General features: G+C 41.4%; 1 protein-coding gene across 1 annotated transcript in view; it reads right to left on the bottom strand.

Annotated features, from left to right (window-relative positions):
* Window positions 1-15,082: 15,082 nt before the first annotated feature.
* LOC137655321 (uncharacterized) overlaps window positions 15,083-17,350 on the bottom strand; it is a 20,131-nt gene continuing 17,863 nt past the window's right edge. Inside the window, exon 4 of the mRNA XM_068389210.1 lies at window positions 15,083-15,147. Within this exon, the coding sequence (XP_068245311.1) occupies window positions 15,083-15,147 (65 nt within the window). The remainder of the gene's footprint in view (window positions 15,148-17,350) is intronic.

The raw sequence follows: 17,350 nt of genomic DNA, 5'->3' as shown, positions 1-17,350 counted from the left end.
AAAATTTAGATAACTCTTTTCTTAAATTAAATAGTTTGGTACCATCAATAAATTTCACTATGGAGCTGGAGAATAACTGTACCCTACCTTTTTTTGACTGTTGCATACATAGATGTAACAATAGACTCAAGTTTAGTGTATACAGAAAGCCAACGAATATCTCAGCATATGTCCATGACTACTCAAACCAAAGCAACATAGTTAAGAAATCTGTATTTACTTCTGTTTTTAAGAGCATTTCGAGTGTGCAGCCCTGAATATATTGATGATGAAATAAATGAAATTAGAGCAATAGGTAAAAAACTGGAATACCCTGAAATTGTGTTAGGTGATGCACTAAGAACAGAATTTTTTTTTTTTCGGTAATGATAACAGAAAAAAACTACAACACACAAAATTTACTTGTACTGCCTTATTGCAATTCTTTCAAAGAAACTCCTCAACTGTTGAAAAATTTCAATGTAAATGTAGCATTTAAGATAACACTACAATAAAAGCAGCCTTGATAAAGAATTCTCCTGACATTACCAAGGGATGTGTATATCGTATTCCATACAATGCTCGTGAAAAATTCTATATTGGTCAAACTGGTAAAGCCCTGAAGAAGAGAATTGAACGACATAAGAAAAGTGTCAGATATGCCCAAGATAATAATGCACTCTTTGCTCACGTTAGAGATAAAAGTCACACTATTTATTGTTCAGGTGCAAAGAAATTGGTTCATTCGAGTAACGTAGTGGAAAGACGCCTTTATTTGTAAAGAGATTTGTAAGCTATATGAAAAAACTTTAACCACTTAATGTAGAACTGAATGTATTGTGAATAATTAACATCGCTGTGAAATTAATATTTAGACATAAGCTACCATTCATTAAAGGGTAAAATTATTTTATATTGTATGTATAAGTACATTGGCAATATATACAGTAGTGTTATGCTAGATATAAGTATTAATATATACGTGATTATATGTTTATGGTAACAATGTTGTATGTACATATATATATATATATATATATATATATATATATATATATATATATATATATATATATATATATATATATATATATATATATATATATATATATATATATATATATATGAATATGTATGTGTATGTGTATGTGTATGTATGTGCATATGTGTATATATGTATATATATACATATATATATATATATATATATATATATATATATATATATATATATATATATATATATATATATATATATATATATATATATATATATATGTATGTATGTATATGTATGTCGTCTTCTGTATTGCAATATTCGTGGTCTTCATGCAAATATCCAAGACCTTACAGTTGCGTCCGAACAATATTATATTCTTTTTTGCTCAGAAACTTTGGTTTCTGATATGAGGCACTCATCTGAGCTCCTTATAACTGGTTTTAAGAAGCCTATAATGTTGAAACGTGAAGCCATCCCTAGGGCCAGGGGAATGGCGGTGTATATTAGGACCGAGTACCCTGCTTCTCATATGTCCTGCTATCAATGTGGATGTCATGAGATTCAGGTAATAAAATTTTGTGGCAGGCATAACAACTTTTATTTGTGTTCAATCTACCGGAATCCAGACATGGATGATTCTATCTTCGATTGTCTTCTTACCATTTTGGCCAAGATACAGGAAGATGAGAAAAAGGCTTCTTTTGTCTTTGCTAGTGATTTTAATGCTCACCATAGGGAGTGGTAAAGTTCTATCTCTCCTACCGATCGCCTTGGCTTAAGAGCTTTAGACTTTAGCTGTGAATCAGGCTGTGAGCAATTCATAAATGAAGCTACTCACAGGTCTGGTAATATCTTGGACCTTGTATACACTGACTCCCCTGGCGTTATAACTAGTAAGGTTGGTTCTCCAGTCGGGACATCTGATCATGCCTTGATTTCATTATTAATGAAGACTGAGCAGCCTGTCCCTGATATATCATATTCTTGTAAAATTTATATGAAATCCCAAGCAGACTGGAATGGGATTTTGCATGATCTTTTGTGCTTGAATTGGTCACAATTTTATAATATTGTAGATCCTGTTGTCCCTTTGAATGAGAATCTAGTCAACATAATTGATAGGCGTATCCCTTCGCATGTACTAAGGTACAGAGTGAAGGACAAACCGTGGTTCAATGATGATTGTAGACATCCTTCTTTGGAGAAGCAGGAGGCCTATCACCTTTGGAAGGGTAACAGATCAGATTTGACCTGGAACGACTATACTCAACTTCGAGCTTTTGCTCGAAGAGTTTATGCCTCAACTGAAAAGGAGTACAATTTAACCATAAAAGAAACCCTTTCTGGTACAACTCAGGAACTTAAATGGTGGTCTACCCTTGAATCTGCACTCTTTGGTGTAGATGCAACAGTTCCTCCTTTACTTAAACCAGATGGCTCAGTCACTCACTGTCCAAAGGAAAAGGCAACCCTTTTGGCTGATGTTTTTGACAGTAAACAGCGTAATGAAAAACTTGAACTACCTCATTCCTGTTTTCCTGAGGCTAAACTAACTAGTTTAGCTTTTCGATCTTGTGATATTAAAGCTCTGTTGATGGACCTTGATGCTTATGGAGGTGTAGACCCAAATGGCATTTTTCCTTTGTTTTTCATAAAGATAGCAGATTTCTTAGCCCCAAAGTTATCTGTTATTTTGCGCAAGTTAGCAAGAAGAGGAGCTTTTAGCACTTGAAGGAGAATTGGTAATGTTACTCCTCTATGTAAATGTGTTTGTGGTAGCTCAAGTCCCACTGATTACCGCCCAATTTCAATAACTCCCATATTATCTAAAGTTCTTGAACGTCTTCTGGCAAAACGTCTAAATAGGTTTGCTGAAGGTAATCATCTACTCCCTAGTTTAAAATTTGGTTTTCGTAAAGGCCTTGGAGCATGTGATACCATTCTTACAGTCTCCAATGCTGTACAGAAATCCCTTGATTGTGGTCAGGAAGTTCGTATGATTGGCCTTGATTTTAGTGCTGCCTTTGACCGTGTTAATCATGAGGCATTTGTTTTTATTATTGATTTTTTAAGTAATAGATCTCAAAGAGTTGTTGTTGACAGGCACCATAGTGAGTATAGGGATGTGATATCCGGTGTTCCATAAGGTAGTGTTCTTGGCCCATTACTCTTCATACTATATACACATGACATGTGGTTTGGCCTAGAAAACAAGCTTGTTGCATATGCAGATGATGCTGCTCTCTTTGCATCAATTCCATCCCCTGAATGTAGATCTGGGGTTGGTGAATCCCTTGATAGAGATTTAGCTAAAATTAGTGCATGGTGCAATTTATGGGGTATGAAGTTGAATCCTAACAAAACTCAAAGTATGATTGTAAGTAGGTCAAGGACGGTGGCTCCTCAACATCTGGATCTCAGTATTGATACTGTTTCTTTGAATTTGTATGACCCTTTCAAAATTTTAGGTGTGATTCTCGCCAGCAAATTTACTTTTGAGAAACATATAAGGTCTGTGTCTTCTTCAATTGCACAAAAAATTGGCTTATTGAGAAAGTCTTTTAAGATTTTCGGTAATCAATCTATTCTGAAGAAGTGTTTTAATTCTTTCATTCTACCTTGTTTTGAGTATTGTTCTCCTGTCTGGTCTTCAGCTGCTGATTCTCATCTTAATTTGTTTCATTCTACCTTGTTTTGAGTATTGTTCTCCTGTTTGGTCTTCAGCTGCTGATTCTCATCTTAATTAGTTCATTATACATGTTGCATAAGATTTTTCATAACTCTGACCATCCTTTACATTCATATCTCCCTGGACAATTCCATCCTGTTCGTAATACTAGGCAGGCAGTTAATTCTAATAGCCAGGCCTTCTCCATCATGAGGCTCAATACTACGCAGTACTCTAGAAGTTTTATTCCAGCTGTTACCAAGTTGTGGAATGATCTTCCTGATCGGGTGGTTGAATCAGTAGAACTTCAAAAGTTCAAAGTTGGAGCAAATGCTTTTTTGTTGACCAGGTGGACATGAGTCTTTTTATAGTTTTTATATGACATATTTGTTTTTGACGTTGTTAATAGTTTATATATGACATATCTGTCTTGAGGTTGTAAATTTTTTTTAGATTGATTTATTTATTCTCTTCATTTATTTATTTCCTTATTTCCTTTCTTCACTGGGCTATTTTTCCCTGTTGGAACCCTTGGGCTTATAGCACTGTGCTTTTCCAACTAGGGTTGTAGCTTGGACATTAATAATGATAATAATATTATGTATAAATGTAAATGTATATGTATGTATATATATATATATATATATATATATATATATATATATATATATATATATATATATATATATATATGTATATATATATATATATATATATATATATATATATATATATATATATATATATATATATATATATATATATATATATATATATATATATATGTGTGTGTGTGTGTGTGTGTGTGTATATATATGTGTGTATGTGTGTATATTTATGTATATGTGTATATGTATGTATATATATGTGTATGCGCGTATATGTATATATATGTATATGTATATGTATATGCCCCCTCTGGCTGCGGGGGCATAAAACAATTAGAATAGCGTCAACGTTATCCCTGCGTGTCGTAAGAGGCGACTAAAGGGGACGGGACGAGGGGGCTGGGAACCTCTTCTCCCGTATAAAAAATCCTGTGAGACAGCAACAAAGAGATGGAGCTGGGGGAGATTGACTGCTCCCCGCACTCTAGTTTTGGGGTGTTTGAATGTGCCTGGATGTAGTACGATAGAGAGTAAAAGATGTGAGATTGGAAGTATGTTTAGAAGTAGAAGGATGGATGTATTGGCCTTGTGTGAGACAAAGATGAAAGGAAAGGGTGAAGTGATGTTTGGTTAAATGTCTGGTAGAGTGTCTGGGATTGAAAGGGGAAGAGCGAGAGAGGGTGTGGCTTTATTGCTGAGTGAATGGATGACAGGTAAAGTAGTGGAATGGAAGGAGATATCATCTAGGTTAATGTGGGTAAGGGTTAGTTTGGGTAGGGAATGTTGGGCGTTTGTCAGTGCGTATGGGCCAGGTAGTGAGAAAAGTGAAGAAGAGCGGAATGAGTTCTGGAATGAATTAACTAGGTGTGTAGAAGGACTGGGTAGAAGGAATTATGTAGTTGTTATGGGTGACTTAAATGCTAGAGTGGGCGCTGGAGAGGTAGAAGGTGTCATTGGGAAGTATGGCGTACCAGGTGAAAATGAGATTGGTGAGAGACTGGTAGATATGTGTGTTGAACAAGAGATGGTAATAAGTGCTAGCTTTTTTAATAAGAAAGATAAAAATAAGTATACATGGGTAAGAGTGGCAAATGGAAGAGTAGTAGAAAGTGCATTAATGGATTATGTGTTGATAACTAAAAGAATGTTTGGAAGATTGAAAGACGTGCACGTCTTTAGGGGTATGGCTAACAGTATGTCTGTTCATTTTTTAGTGGAAGGAAAATTGGTTGTAGCAAAAGAGTGGGGGAATAGAGTAGGTGGATGTAAAACGGCGCAAGTGAGGGTTGAAGAGCTAATAAAACCGGGGGTAAAAAGTAAATATCAGGAAAGGTTGAAAATGGCATATGACGAGGTGAGAGTAAGAGAAACTGGTAATTTAGAGGACGAGTGGAAGTTAGCAAAAGAAAATTTTGTTGGGATTGCAAGTGATGTATGTGGCAAGAATGATGTTGGAGGCAGCATGAGGAAGGGCAGTGAATGGTGGAATGAAGGAATGAAGGTAAAAGTGGAAGAAAAAAAAGAGGGCTTTTGAAGAATGGCTGCAGAGTAATAGTATAGAGAAGTATGAAAAATATAGAGAGCCAAAGGTGGAAGTAAAGCGCAAGGTTCGTGAGGCAAAGAGGGCAGCTGACCTGAGGTGGGGTCAGGGACTGGGTCAGTCATATGAAGAGAATAAGAAGAAGTTTGGGAAAGAAGTGAAGAGAGTAAGGAAGGCCGGCGCAAGAATTGAAGAGACAGTGAAAGATGGAAATGGAAGGTTGTTAAAAGGAGAGGAGGCAAGGAAAAGGTGGGCGGAATATTTTGAAAGTTTGCTGAATGTTGAGGATGATAGGGAGGCAGATATAATTGCTGTTCCAGGTGTTGAGGTGCCAGTGATGGGAGATGAGAATGAGAGAGAGATTACAATAGAGGAAGTGAGGAGAGCACTAGATGAAACGAGAGTAGGAAAAGCATCTGGTATGGATGGTGTGAAAGCTGAGATGTTGAAGGAAGGGGGTGTGACTGTACTTGAATGGTTGGTGAGATTGTTTAATGTGTGTTTTGTGTTGTCATTGGTACCAGTAGATTGGGTCTGTACATGTATTGTACCACTATATAAGGGTAAGGGAGATGTGCATGAGTGTTGTAATTCAAGAGGTATTAGTTTGTTGAGTGTAGTTGGAAAAGTGTATGGTAGAATACTGATTAATAGGATTAAGGATAAAACAGAGAATGCAATCTTGGAAGTACAGGGTGGTTTTAGAAGAGGTAGGGGTTGTATGAATCAGATTTTTACAGTTAGGCAGATATGCGAGAAATATTTAGCAAAAGGTAAGGAGGTGTATGTTGCGTTTATGGATCTGGAGAAAGCATATGATAGAGTTGATAGGGAAGCAATGTGGAATGTGATGAGGTTATATGGAGTTGGTGGAAGGTTGTTGCAAGCAGTGAAAAGTTTCTACAAAGGTAGTAAAGCATGTGTTAGAATAGGAAATGAAGTGAGCGATTGGTTTCCGGTGAGAGTGGGGCTGAGACTGGGATGTGTGATGTCGCCGTGGTTGTTTAACCTGTATGTTGATGGAGTGGTGAGAGAGGTGAATGCTCGAGTGCTTGGACGAGGATTAAAACTGGTAGGCGAGAATGATCATGAATGGGAGGTAAATCAGTTGTTGTTTGCGGATGATACTGTACTGGTAGCAGACACAGAAGAGAAGCTTGACCGACTAGTGACAGAATTTGGAAGGGTGTGTGAGAGAAGGAAATTGAGAGTTAATGTGGGTAAGAGTAAGGTTATGAGATGTACGAGAAGGGAAGGTGGTGCAAGGTTGAATGTCATGTTGAATGGAGAGTTACTTGAGGAGGTGGATCAGTTTAAATACTTGGGGTCTGTTGTTGCAGCAAATGGTGGAGTGGAAGCAGATGTACGTCAGAGAGTGAATGAAGGTTGCAAAGTGTTGGGGGCAGTTAAGGGAGTAGTAAAAAATAGAGGGTTGGGCATGAATGTAAAGAGAGTTCTATATGAGAAAGTGATTGTACCAACTGTGATGTATGGATCGGAGTTGTGGGGAATGAAAGTGATGGAGAGACAGAAATTGAATGTGTTTGAGAGGAAGTGTCTGAGGAGTATGGCTGGTGTATCTCGAGTAGATAGGGTTAGGAACGAAGTGGTGAGGGTGAGAACGGGTGTAAGAAATGAGTTAGTGGCTAGAGTGGATATGAATGTGTTGAGGTGGTTTGGCCATGTTGAGAGAATGGAAAATGGCTGTCTGCTAAAGTAAGGATGAATGCAAGAGTTGATGGGAGAAGTACAAGAGGAAGGCTAAGGTTTAGTTGGATGGATGGTGTGAAGAAAGCTCTGGGTGATAGGAGGATAGATGTGAGAGAGGCAAGAGAGCGTGCGAGAAATAGGAATGAATGGCGAGCGATTGTGACGCAGTTCGGGTAGGCCCTGCTGCTTCCTCTGGTGCCTTAGATGTCCGCGGAGGTAGCAGCAGTAGGGGAGTTAGCAGTATGAAGCTTCATCTGTGGTGGAAATGTGGGAGGTTGGGCTGTGGCACCCTAGCAGTACCAGCTGAACTCGGCTGGGTCCCTGGTTAGGCTGGAGGAACGTAGAGAGTAGAGGTCCCCTTTTTTGTTTTGTTTCTTGTTGTTGTCGGCTACCCCCCAAAATTGGGGTAAGTGCCTTTGGTATATGTATGATGTATGTATATGTATGTGTATATGTGTATATGCATATATAAATATGTATAAGTATGTGGGTATGTATATATATATATATATATATATATATATATATATATATATATATATATATATATATATATATATATATATATATATATATATATATATATATATATATATATATATATATATATATATATATATATATATATATATATATATGTGTGTGTGTGTGTGTGTGTTTGTGTGTGTATATATATGTATATATATATATATATATATATATATATATATATATATATATATATATATATATATATATATATATATATATATATATATATATACATGTTAATAATATGTAAAAAATAATTTATATGTAAGTTTATGTATGTGTCTCTATATGTATATAAGTATGTGTACACATATGTATATGTCTATGTATATATTATGCATGTTTGTGTATGAATGACTGTCTGTGTATACGTATGTATATATCTTTTTTATATAATTATAAATAGATGTGTTTTACATCTAGAAATAGTTTTGCTTTTGTATTTTTATGGTTAAAGCTACCGATATTCATATAAATAAATTGTACTGAAAGTAAAAAACAAGAATTTACCCGTCACCAAAAATGACCCTTTTTGGCATGTGTCTAATGAGGTTGGATCTCCGCCCAGTAAACAACTGACCTCTTTCCAGGTAGCTGGTAAGGTAGTGTCATTATTCTCTATGCCTCTATATATATTAGTCCTTACGTTTACTTTCCCTATAAAATGTAAAGAAACCTCTCTCAATAAATCAGTCCTCTGAAGAAGTATCACGAAAATAGTCAGGACTTAATAGTATATTTCGTATTTTCATTTCCCTCTAGTTCTTTTGCATATATATATATATATATATATATATATATATATATATATATATATATATATATATATATATATATATATATATATATATATATATATATATATATATATATATATATATATATATATTATATAACGGATTTTGAGCGAAGCGAAAAATCTATTTTTGGGTGAGATAGCCATGTCGTCCTGATGGAAGTTCCTATAGGGTAGCTTCCTAGGGTATATTACAACTAAGGCGATATTCCCAGAGAATTTACCTTAAGGTACCAGAATTCTAACTCCTGGAGCTAGTATCCCTCGTGAAAGGGATATCGCGACATATCAGAGGACGTATTCTAGACACGTCACATGGCAATCTACGACCTGAACAGAGATTCGTCTCGTAGGAGGGAGATTGACGAGATACGAATTTGGGAAAGAAAAAGGGGAGCCGCTCCCAAGGCTTCCCTATCCCCCGATTCGTATGCGTGCCTGGCGCCAATCCTGGCGCCATCTGTATTCCTTGTAGCGTACACGAGGTGCTACAGATACTGTATGTAGGGAGGGGTCCTACAGCCCTTTCTTAGAAAGGCAAGGGCGGGTCCATCAGGACGACATGGCTATCTCACCCAAAAATATATTTTTCGCTTCGCTCAAAATCCGTTTTTTGGGCTCAAGCCATGTCGTCCTGATGGAAGTGTACCAGAGCATTACTGTATCTGTGGATTCTCAGAACGTGCCGTACTCCCCGGAGATATTTATTCCCGGTCGACTAGACCTAGAGACCTAAGATGTTACCGTTATACATCTTTTCAACTAACTATAAACTATGTTAGAGCTTCCTGCCCCCTACAGGGAAAAGTCCTACTAGACTCTGGAAAGTCTCGAAGAGTACATATATCTATGTATGAATACCAGGCAAGCTAATATAGTGGTCTCGCCCTATATTAAGTAAAGCATAGTTTGTATAGAACCACTGCGTCAATATATTGACCAGTAATCCGCACAATACTTGTATTGGACAAAGGTTTATATCCGCATAGGAAGAAACTAATAAAACCGCCCTCGTCCCTTTATGGGACAGAGTCCTCCCATTAGGGGACTTACATAAACCAATGCAACATAGCTTGCAAAACAGAACAATTCTATCAGAATTATCCCAGATAAGATACATAGAATTAAAATGCTCAATTATACCAATAAATTGACACAGGTGAAAGAGACGCAAGGTTCTCAAGAACAAGTTTATTGACAGATAATAAACAGACAGGTTAACAACAAATATATATATTTATATAAAAGAGGGTAACCCAAAACTTTAAGCATAAGTATGATAGTAAACAGAACTTGTTTATCTGAAAGAAAAACCATTAAACACCACTTTAATAAGATACCAAGGTATCAAGTCATAAAAAATCTGTATTACAAATCAATCACATTAGCGTTAGAAACGCTTGGCACACATGTCTGAACTTATGCAAGGTTCACCTTTGAAAGAAGGAACAGTCTATATGGGCACTTGGTGCCCTTATTTAGTTTGTAGTACAGTATGTACCTACACACTCACCCTGGACTTAATCGTCCCAATTAAGACCACTGTTCCTCGCAGAGTTAAACAGTAGGGTTAACTACACGACCCACTGCTACCACAGATCTCTTAAGTTCCTCTACTTGCTTCGCATAGTGGCAAAAGAACACCCTGGAAGACTTCCAGCCCGTGTATGAACGGAGATGTTCAAAATCCATACAATTAAAGAAATTTAGGGATGAGGCAACTTTCCTCGGATCGTGACCTGCGGGTGTACTGTCAGGATCCGCTCTGCGAATAAAATATGTCATTTTCGCTCTGAGTTGATTCAGAGATAAATTTGAGCCTGATGTTTCTCCCTTGAATAGTTGACTACCCTTGAAGTCTGAAGTTCTACGAAGATAGACCTTTAGGCATTCTACTGGACATAGAGATGCATCTTCTTTCAGAGGGCAGATTCTCCAGGGACCCCACCTGTTGGTGGGTAACTCATTCTTGGCGAGAAACGTAGGATCCGGAAACAGGTTCAGCTCCCCCCCATCCAGGAACTGAACACGACCTGCCTCTCTCGAGAGGGCTACGATCTCACTAACCCTGGCCCCGGACGCGAGTGCAAATAGGAAAATAACTTTTTGCGTCAAATCCTTTAACGCACATTCTTCATTGCTCAACAAGGAGGCGAAATGAAGAACTTTGTCTAAAGACCATGAGATGGGCTTTGGAGGTGCTGAAGGTCTGAGCCTAGCGCAGGCTTTCGGAACTTTATTAAAGATCTCGTTACCTAGGTCGATCTGGAAGGCAAATAAAATGGGTCTCATCAAAGCCGATTTACACACTGAAATCGTGTTAGCTGCCAATCCTTGGCCATGGAGGTGGATGAAGAAAGATAAGCAGAAATCTGTTGAGATCTCCTGCGGATTCTTTGCCTTTACAAAGGCCACCCATTTTCTCCAAGATGACTCATATTGCCTTCTAGTCGATTTGCACTTGTATTCCTCTAGGAAGTCTACGCTGGCTTTCGAAATCCCGAAGCGCTTTCTCACCGCTAGGGCGAGAAAATCATGAGCTGCAGGGTCTGGGTTTTCTGTAATGAAGCGCAGACAGTCGACTTCTGGACTCGCTGGGTCAAAACTGGATGTGGTAGCGGCACGAACTTCATCTGTAGTTCCAACGCCAAGGGGAACCACATACTGTTCGCCCACTTGTGGGCCACTATTGCCGCTACCCCCTTGAAGGATCTCAGTTTGTTGAGGACCCTCAACAGAAGGTTGTGAGGAGGGAACAGATAAATCCTGGACCATCTGTTCCAGTCGAGGGACATTGCGTCCACTGCTTCCGCTAAGGGGTCCTCGTACGGGGACACGTACAGGGGCAACTTCTTGTTGTCTTTCGTCGCAAAGAGGTCTATTTGCAGTTCTGGGACTTGATTCAGAATGAAGGAAAATGATCCTGCGTCTAAGGACCATTCCGACTCTATCGGTGTGAACCTGGATAGAGCGTCCGCTGTCACATTGCGGACTCCTTGAAGGTGAACTGCCGACAGGTACCACTTCTTCTTTTCCGCCAATCGGAAAATGGCTAACATCACTTGGTTGAGAGGTGGTGACCTCGACCCTTGTCGATTCAAGCATCTCACAACCACCTCGCTGTCTGTCACCAATCTTATGTGGATCGAGTGACGCGGGGAGACTTTCTTTAAGGTAAGGAGCACTGCCATAGCTTCTAGAAAGTTTATATGAAAGGTCCTGAATAGCTTGGACCAAGTCCCCTGGACTTTTTTCCGATGAGAGTGACCTCCCCATCCCTCCTTTGAGGCGTCTGAGTGAATCGTCATCGACGGGGGAGGTGGCTGAAGAAGAACCGACTTCTTTAGATGTCTGGCTTGGGACCAAGGTCTGAGAAGAGTACGTAGCCGAGGCGGCACTGGTCTTCTCAGGTCTCTTCGCGCGTTTGATGCATACCTTCTCCAAACTCCGGTTGCATCCTTTAGCTGTGCTCTTAGCACTGAGTCTGTCACTGAAGCAAACTGGAGAGAGCCTAGTACCCTCTCCTGTTCGCGTCTTGATATCCTTTCGGAATCTAGAAGTCTCTTGACAGAGCCCGCTATCTCCTTCCTTTTCTTCATTGGGATGGAGAAACTGTGTGACAAAAGGTCCCAGTGGATTCCCAGCCACTGGAACTTTTGGGATGGAGAAAGTCGAGACTTTTTCTTGTTGATCTTGAAGCCTAGGTACTCTAGGAACTGGATCACCTGACTGGAAGCTTGCAAGCATTCGGTCTCGGATGCTGCCCACACCAGCCAGTCGTCCAGGTAGGCTACTACCTGAATTCCCTTTAGGCGTAATTGTTTGAGGGCTGCGCTCGCAAGCTTCGTGAAAATCCTTGGGGCTATGTTTAGCCCGAATGGCATGGCTCTGAAGGCGTACAGTTTCCGTTGTAGCCTGAACCCTAGGTAGGGGGAGAGTCGACGGCTGATTGGAATGTGCCAATAGGCATCTGACAAGTCTATAGAGACTGAGTATGCCCTCTTGGGCAGTAAGGTCCTTATGTGTTGCAGTGTTAGCATCTTGAATTTGCAATTCACTATGAACTTGTTGAGTGGTGACAAGTCCAGAATGACTCTGAGCTTTTCCGAGTCTTTCTTGGGAACACAAAACAGCCTCCCTTGGAATTTGATGGACTTCACCTTTCGGATCACATTTTTCTCCAACAGTTCTTGAACGTACTCCTCCAAAAGGGGGGTGGAGTGTTGGAAAAACCGAAGGCATGGGGGTGGAGTGCTGTACCAGCTCCAACCCAGTCCATTCTTGAGTAGGCTTTGGGCCCAGGGATCGAAGGTCCAGCGATCCCAAAATTTCATCAGTCTCCCTCCTACCGGTATCATTTCACTTGGACTGCCGTCCTGAGGTCTTGCCTCCCTGACCACGACCACCTCTGAATCCCCTTCCCCTTGAGGGGCGCCTAGACGAGCCTCTGGCTGCTCCTCTAGGTTTTGCACGAAAGGAAGAAGACTGTCCTTCGAACGTTGGGGCGAATGTGGTTGACTGACCTGGCACAGCCTGGGGTACCCACTGAAAGGCAGTCGGGGTTTGTGCCACCATCTGGGGCACTGGAGGCAAAGGCAATTGCAGTTGCTGTTGCTGTCTATAAGGCTTGGCTGGCCGAGATGGTAGCCTAGTCTTCATATTCTTCCTCTTTGGTTGAGGACCCTCATCCGGGGAAGATTTTCTTTTGATAGCCAGGCCCCACTTCTGGAGAAGGTTTCTATTCTCCACGGCGGCCTTATCAACAACCTCCCTGACCACATCGGTAGGGAAAAGGTCTTTTCCCCAAATGTTGGAGGAGATTAACTTCCTTGGCTCGTGTCTCACCGAAGCCCCGGTGAACCTGAACTCCCTGCAAGCTCTCCTTGCCTTGACGAAGCTATAAAGGTCCTTCGTCACTGTGGCTAGGTGAGACTTAGCCACTACCATGAACATTTAATGGACCTTGGGGTCACTTGCCATCGTCTCGAGAGTAGTCTGATCAGACATTGAGGCAGCCAGTCTTTATTTTGTCTCGAACTCTCTTCGTAAAAGAGATTCGGACAGCTTGGGGAGGTCCTCGCCGAATTGCCGTCCGGAAATATCAGCCTCCAACTTTCCCACTGAGAATGTCAGATGGACATCCTTCCAGTCTTTTTGGTCCATAGGTAGAGCCAGCGACAAGGGTTTACACTCCTCCAGGAAGGGGCAAGGCTTTCCGGCCTCGGCTGCCTTTAGGACAGCCGCAAACCCTTTCTGTAAAAAGGGGAAGGCTCTATCAGGAGAGGACACAAACGAAGGGAGCTTCTTGCTCAATGCAGCTACCTTCGAATTCGAGAAGCCCCTCTCTTTCATCGAGGATGAAAGTAGGGCTTGAGCCTTAGCGTGGTCCATATTAATGACCTCCTTCGGCTCTGTCTCCTCCCTTGAAGCTGGTTCTTTTCTCAGCCGGACATAGCAGTCCGGATATGATGCCTTGCTGGGCCAGAATTCTACCTCCTCTAGGGGAACTGAACCCAGCTTATCCGAGATGACGATCTTTCCAGTCGTCATCGGCATGTGCTCAGCATACCTCCATGGGTTAGCATCTGAGCATATGGGAAGGTCTTTCACATTGAGCCTTTTCCGGGGCCCATGTGATTCTGCCAGGGACTGCATACGCAGTTCCATAGCAGCCGCCTTCTCCTGATTCTCCTTCTGCATTTGTTGGATCATTCCAACAATCGAAGAGAGGGCCTGTCCCAGTTCTACTGGGAGACCAGCCGATGTTGAGGGGATAGGCTCCGGCATCTAAACCGGAGTAGCCGACACCTCGTCGACCTCATCCTCTACGACATCCGGGGTTTGAACTTGATCCTGACCTTCTGCCAGGAGGTCTTCTTCCAAACGTTCGTCCAGGTCAGACATCCTGTCACACAACTGGATGTCTTGCATCGCATCTGCGACTTCCTCGTCCACCTGGACTTGATCTTGAGGGATCTCCTCTTAAGGCTGGGGAATCACTGCCTCAGCTGATGCCTGGGGAAAAAGATACGCCCTCATCTTCTCACTTGGAAGATAAGGGCCAGAGGTGTTCTTCTTGAAGCCCCTTACCCAAGTACGGAGCTTTTCCCTAACTATATCCTTTGATTCCGCCGTTCTAGGGGAATCAAAAGCCTCAGTAATCAGGTTAGTGCATACAGTACATACCTGAGGGTCCCAATACTGGAGATCATCCTTGGAGACAGCGCATGCTGCGTGTGTCCTACAACACTCATGTCCGCAGAGGTTCTTGCTGTGGACATTGCGGACAACATTTCCGCACTTCGGAGGGTCCTCCTGTAAAGAGAAGAAATTTCCATGAGTATCAAGTGAACTATGTATCACTGGATATGCATAGTATAGCATAACAATTCATAAAGGAAAGACACACACTTGTGTTTCCCTCACAACCCATTGTTGCAGCCTTCCAGATAATAAAATCAAAATGGTTTATCTCTACTAGAGTAACCAATGCAAGGTTTCCAGAGGAAACAGGTGGAGCTCACACCTAGGCAATGATTTTAAAATCCTGGATAATAGACGGGGAAGAACTCTGCTTCCTGTCTGAGGGCAACAGCAAAGGGCTGTGCAAGAAAACACAATAGTGTTAGAAGATACAGTGCTGTACCTAAACTTTTACTATAGTTTTCTTCTTACTGTATATGCTATATAGAAGAATACTAGTACAGTATAGGAGGATGTGTGCCGGCCTGCCTTTGCCGGCCGGCACACACCACAATCAGCTTTAAAGTATACTACTTAACAGCTATAGGGCGGCAGCCCTCTGGTTCAAATGCCTGTGCCGGCGGCAGCAGCTGCCGGCCAGCAACAGCCAGTGTTGGCCGGCAATGATTGCCGGCCAGCAACTACACAAGGTAGTACCCAGCTGCCGGCCACACTCTTGGTGACCGGCAGACAAGGACTGACATAAGCCGGCCGGCAAAGGTACAAGACCGATGCCAGCCGGCAGCAAAAGAACCAGAAGACTACACCTGCCTCATAGGCCGGCAGCCGGGACAGGTACAGCACTAGAAGAAAATAGAATGGATGCCGGGATAAGAGTGTACACAACCCCCCAAGCCCGGCAACCGAAAGAGTGCATATAAGGAAGGGGAGAAACTTAATTCAGGCTTCCTTGACCAATGCCGTCCGGCTCTGCCGGCAGGCATGGATGAGGGACCAAGAGAGGTCCGGGCAGCACTCGAAAACATAAGACCCTTGCCGTCCAGCATCTCTGCCGGCCGGCAATGGGCTTAGTCAATTCCACATCCCAACCTATACTAGGTCCAGAAGTAGAAAGACATACAGTACAGTAATACCCCTGCCGGCCAGCTCTGCCGGCCGGCAAGGTACAGTACAGTAATGGCTAGGCCATTACGGAGATAGAGGGGGAAGGGACAAGAGGGTCCTGCCAACCTTGCTTTAGTGACAGATCACCCGCAGCCAAGAACTTTGTCTTAGCCTAAGGGAGATCTAAGGGAAAGGGCCAGCGCAGTAGTATAATACCTGCCAGCTTCCAGAGCACCAAAGCAAGGAAGGCGTTGCTACTCCCAAGGGAAGATTTTATCCTCCCCGAGAACAGCAACAGGACTTAGTCTGGTCGATCACACAAGAAGGAATCATAACTTACAGAAACCTTCGATAGTAACCTAAGGGAGCTAAGCTCCCTTTGTAAGTGTTAGTTCAGCGAGGGAGACTCTGCCCCAAGCCAAACAACACGGACTCAGACTAAAAACTCTGTTGTTCTGTCCCTCTTTGAACCAGACTTTGCTGGAACAGGAAGGTACAGTAACACCCTAGTATAGTTTTATCGAAAATAAATTCGGAAAAAACCACTTAGGGATAAGCCCAAGGCTTAAACAGAGGGATAGGGATTGCATACCTTCTCCGAAGAAAAGAAAGCAACCGGGGAGTATAATAAAGTATACTAAGGCTCCATAAGCAATTAGCCTAGGCACCAAGAGAATCGATTACCTAATTCACCGAAACTCTCACGTATACAATCTTGGAAATATTCCACATAGTCTAAAATGTATAAAATATAGCCTAAAGCTTCAATAAAATTTTAATTACACTCGGAAAAACCAAAATCATGCATTAAGTACTAGGACCAAACGACTAGGCTACATGGCCTAGTGTAGGCCAGAATGGCGAATACTTCGCCAAATAATACTAAGCACGAAAGGAAATCCTATGTAAAGCTAAATAGCTAAAATTTATTAAGCAAAACAACCAGGAATGTCACTCTGACTAACTAATTTATACCTAGCGAGTGACAGTGTCCAGGACACCTCTGGTAGGCTACGGCTCTTGTATCAAAGATTAATCCTATTAATCACTCAAAATTTTACCAAGAGCCTACATTTATACATAACAGACACTATACTCAACTTATCCGAGGTCAACGAAGACGAAGACGCCATGAAAGCTGAATAAATCCAAGATTTGCGAGAAAATAGGAAAAAACACCGAGTTGTTAAGCTACGCAAAAAGGAATACA

Source organism: Palaemon carinicauda, chromosome 16 (assembly GCF_036898095.1).
Source record: "Palaemon carinicauda isolate YSFRI2023 chromosome 16, ASM3689809v2, whole genome shotgun sequence".
NCBI lineage: Eukaryota > Metazoa > Arthropoda > Malacostraca > Decapoda > Palaemonidae > Palaemon > Palaemon carinicauda.
Note: the sequence above shows the minus strand (reverse complement) of the source record. Positions and strands in the feature narration are given on the sequence as shown.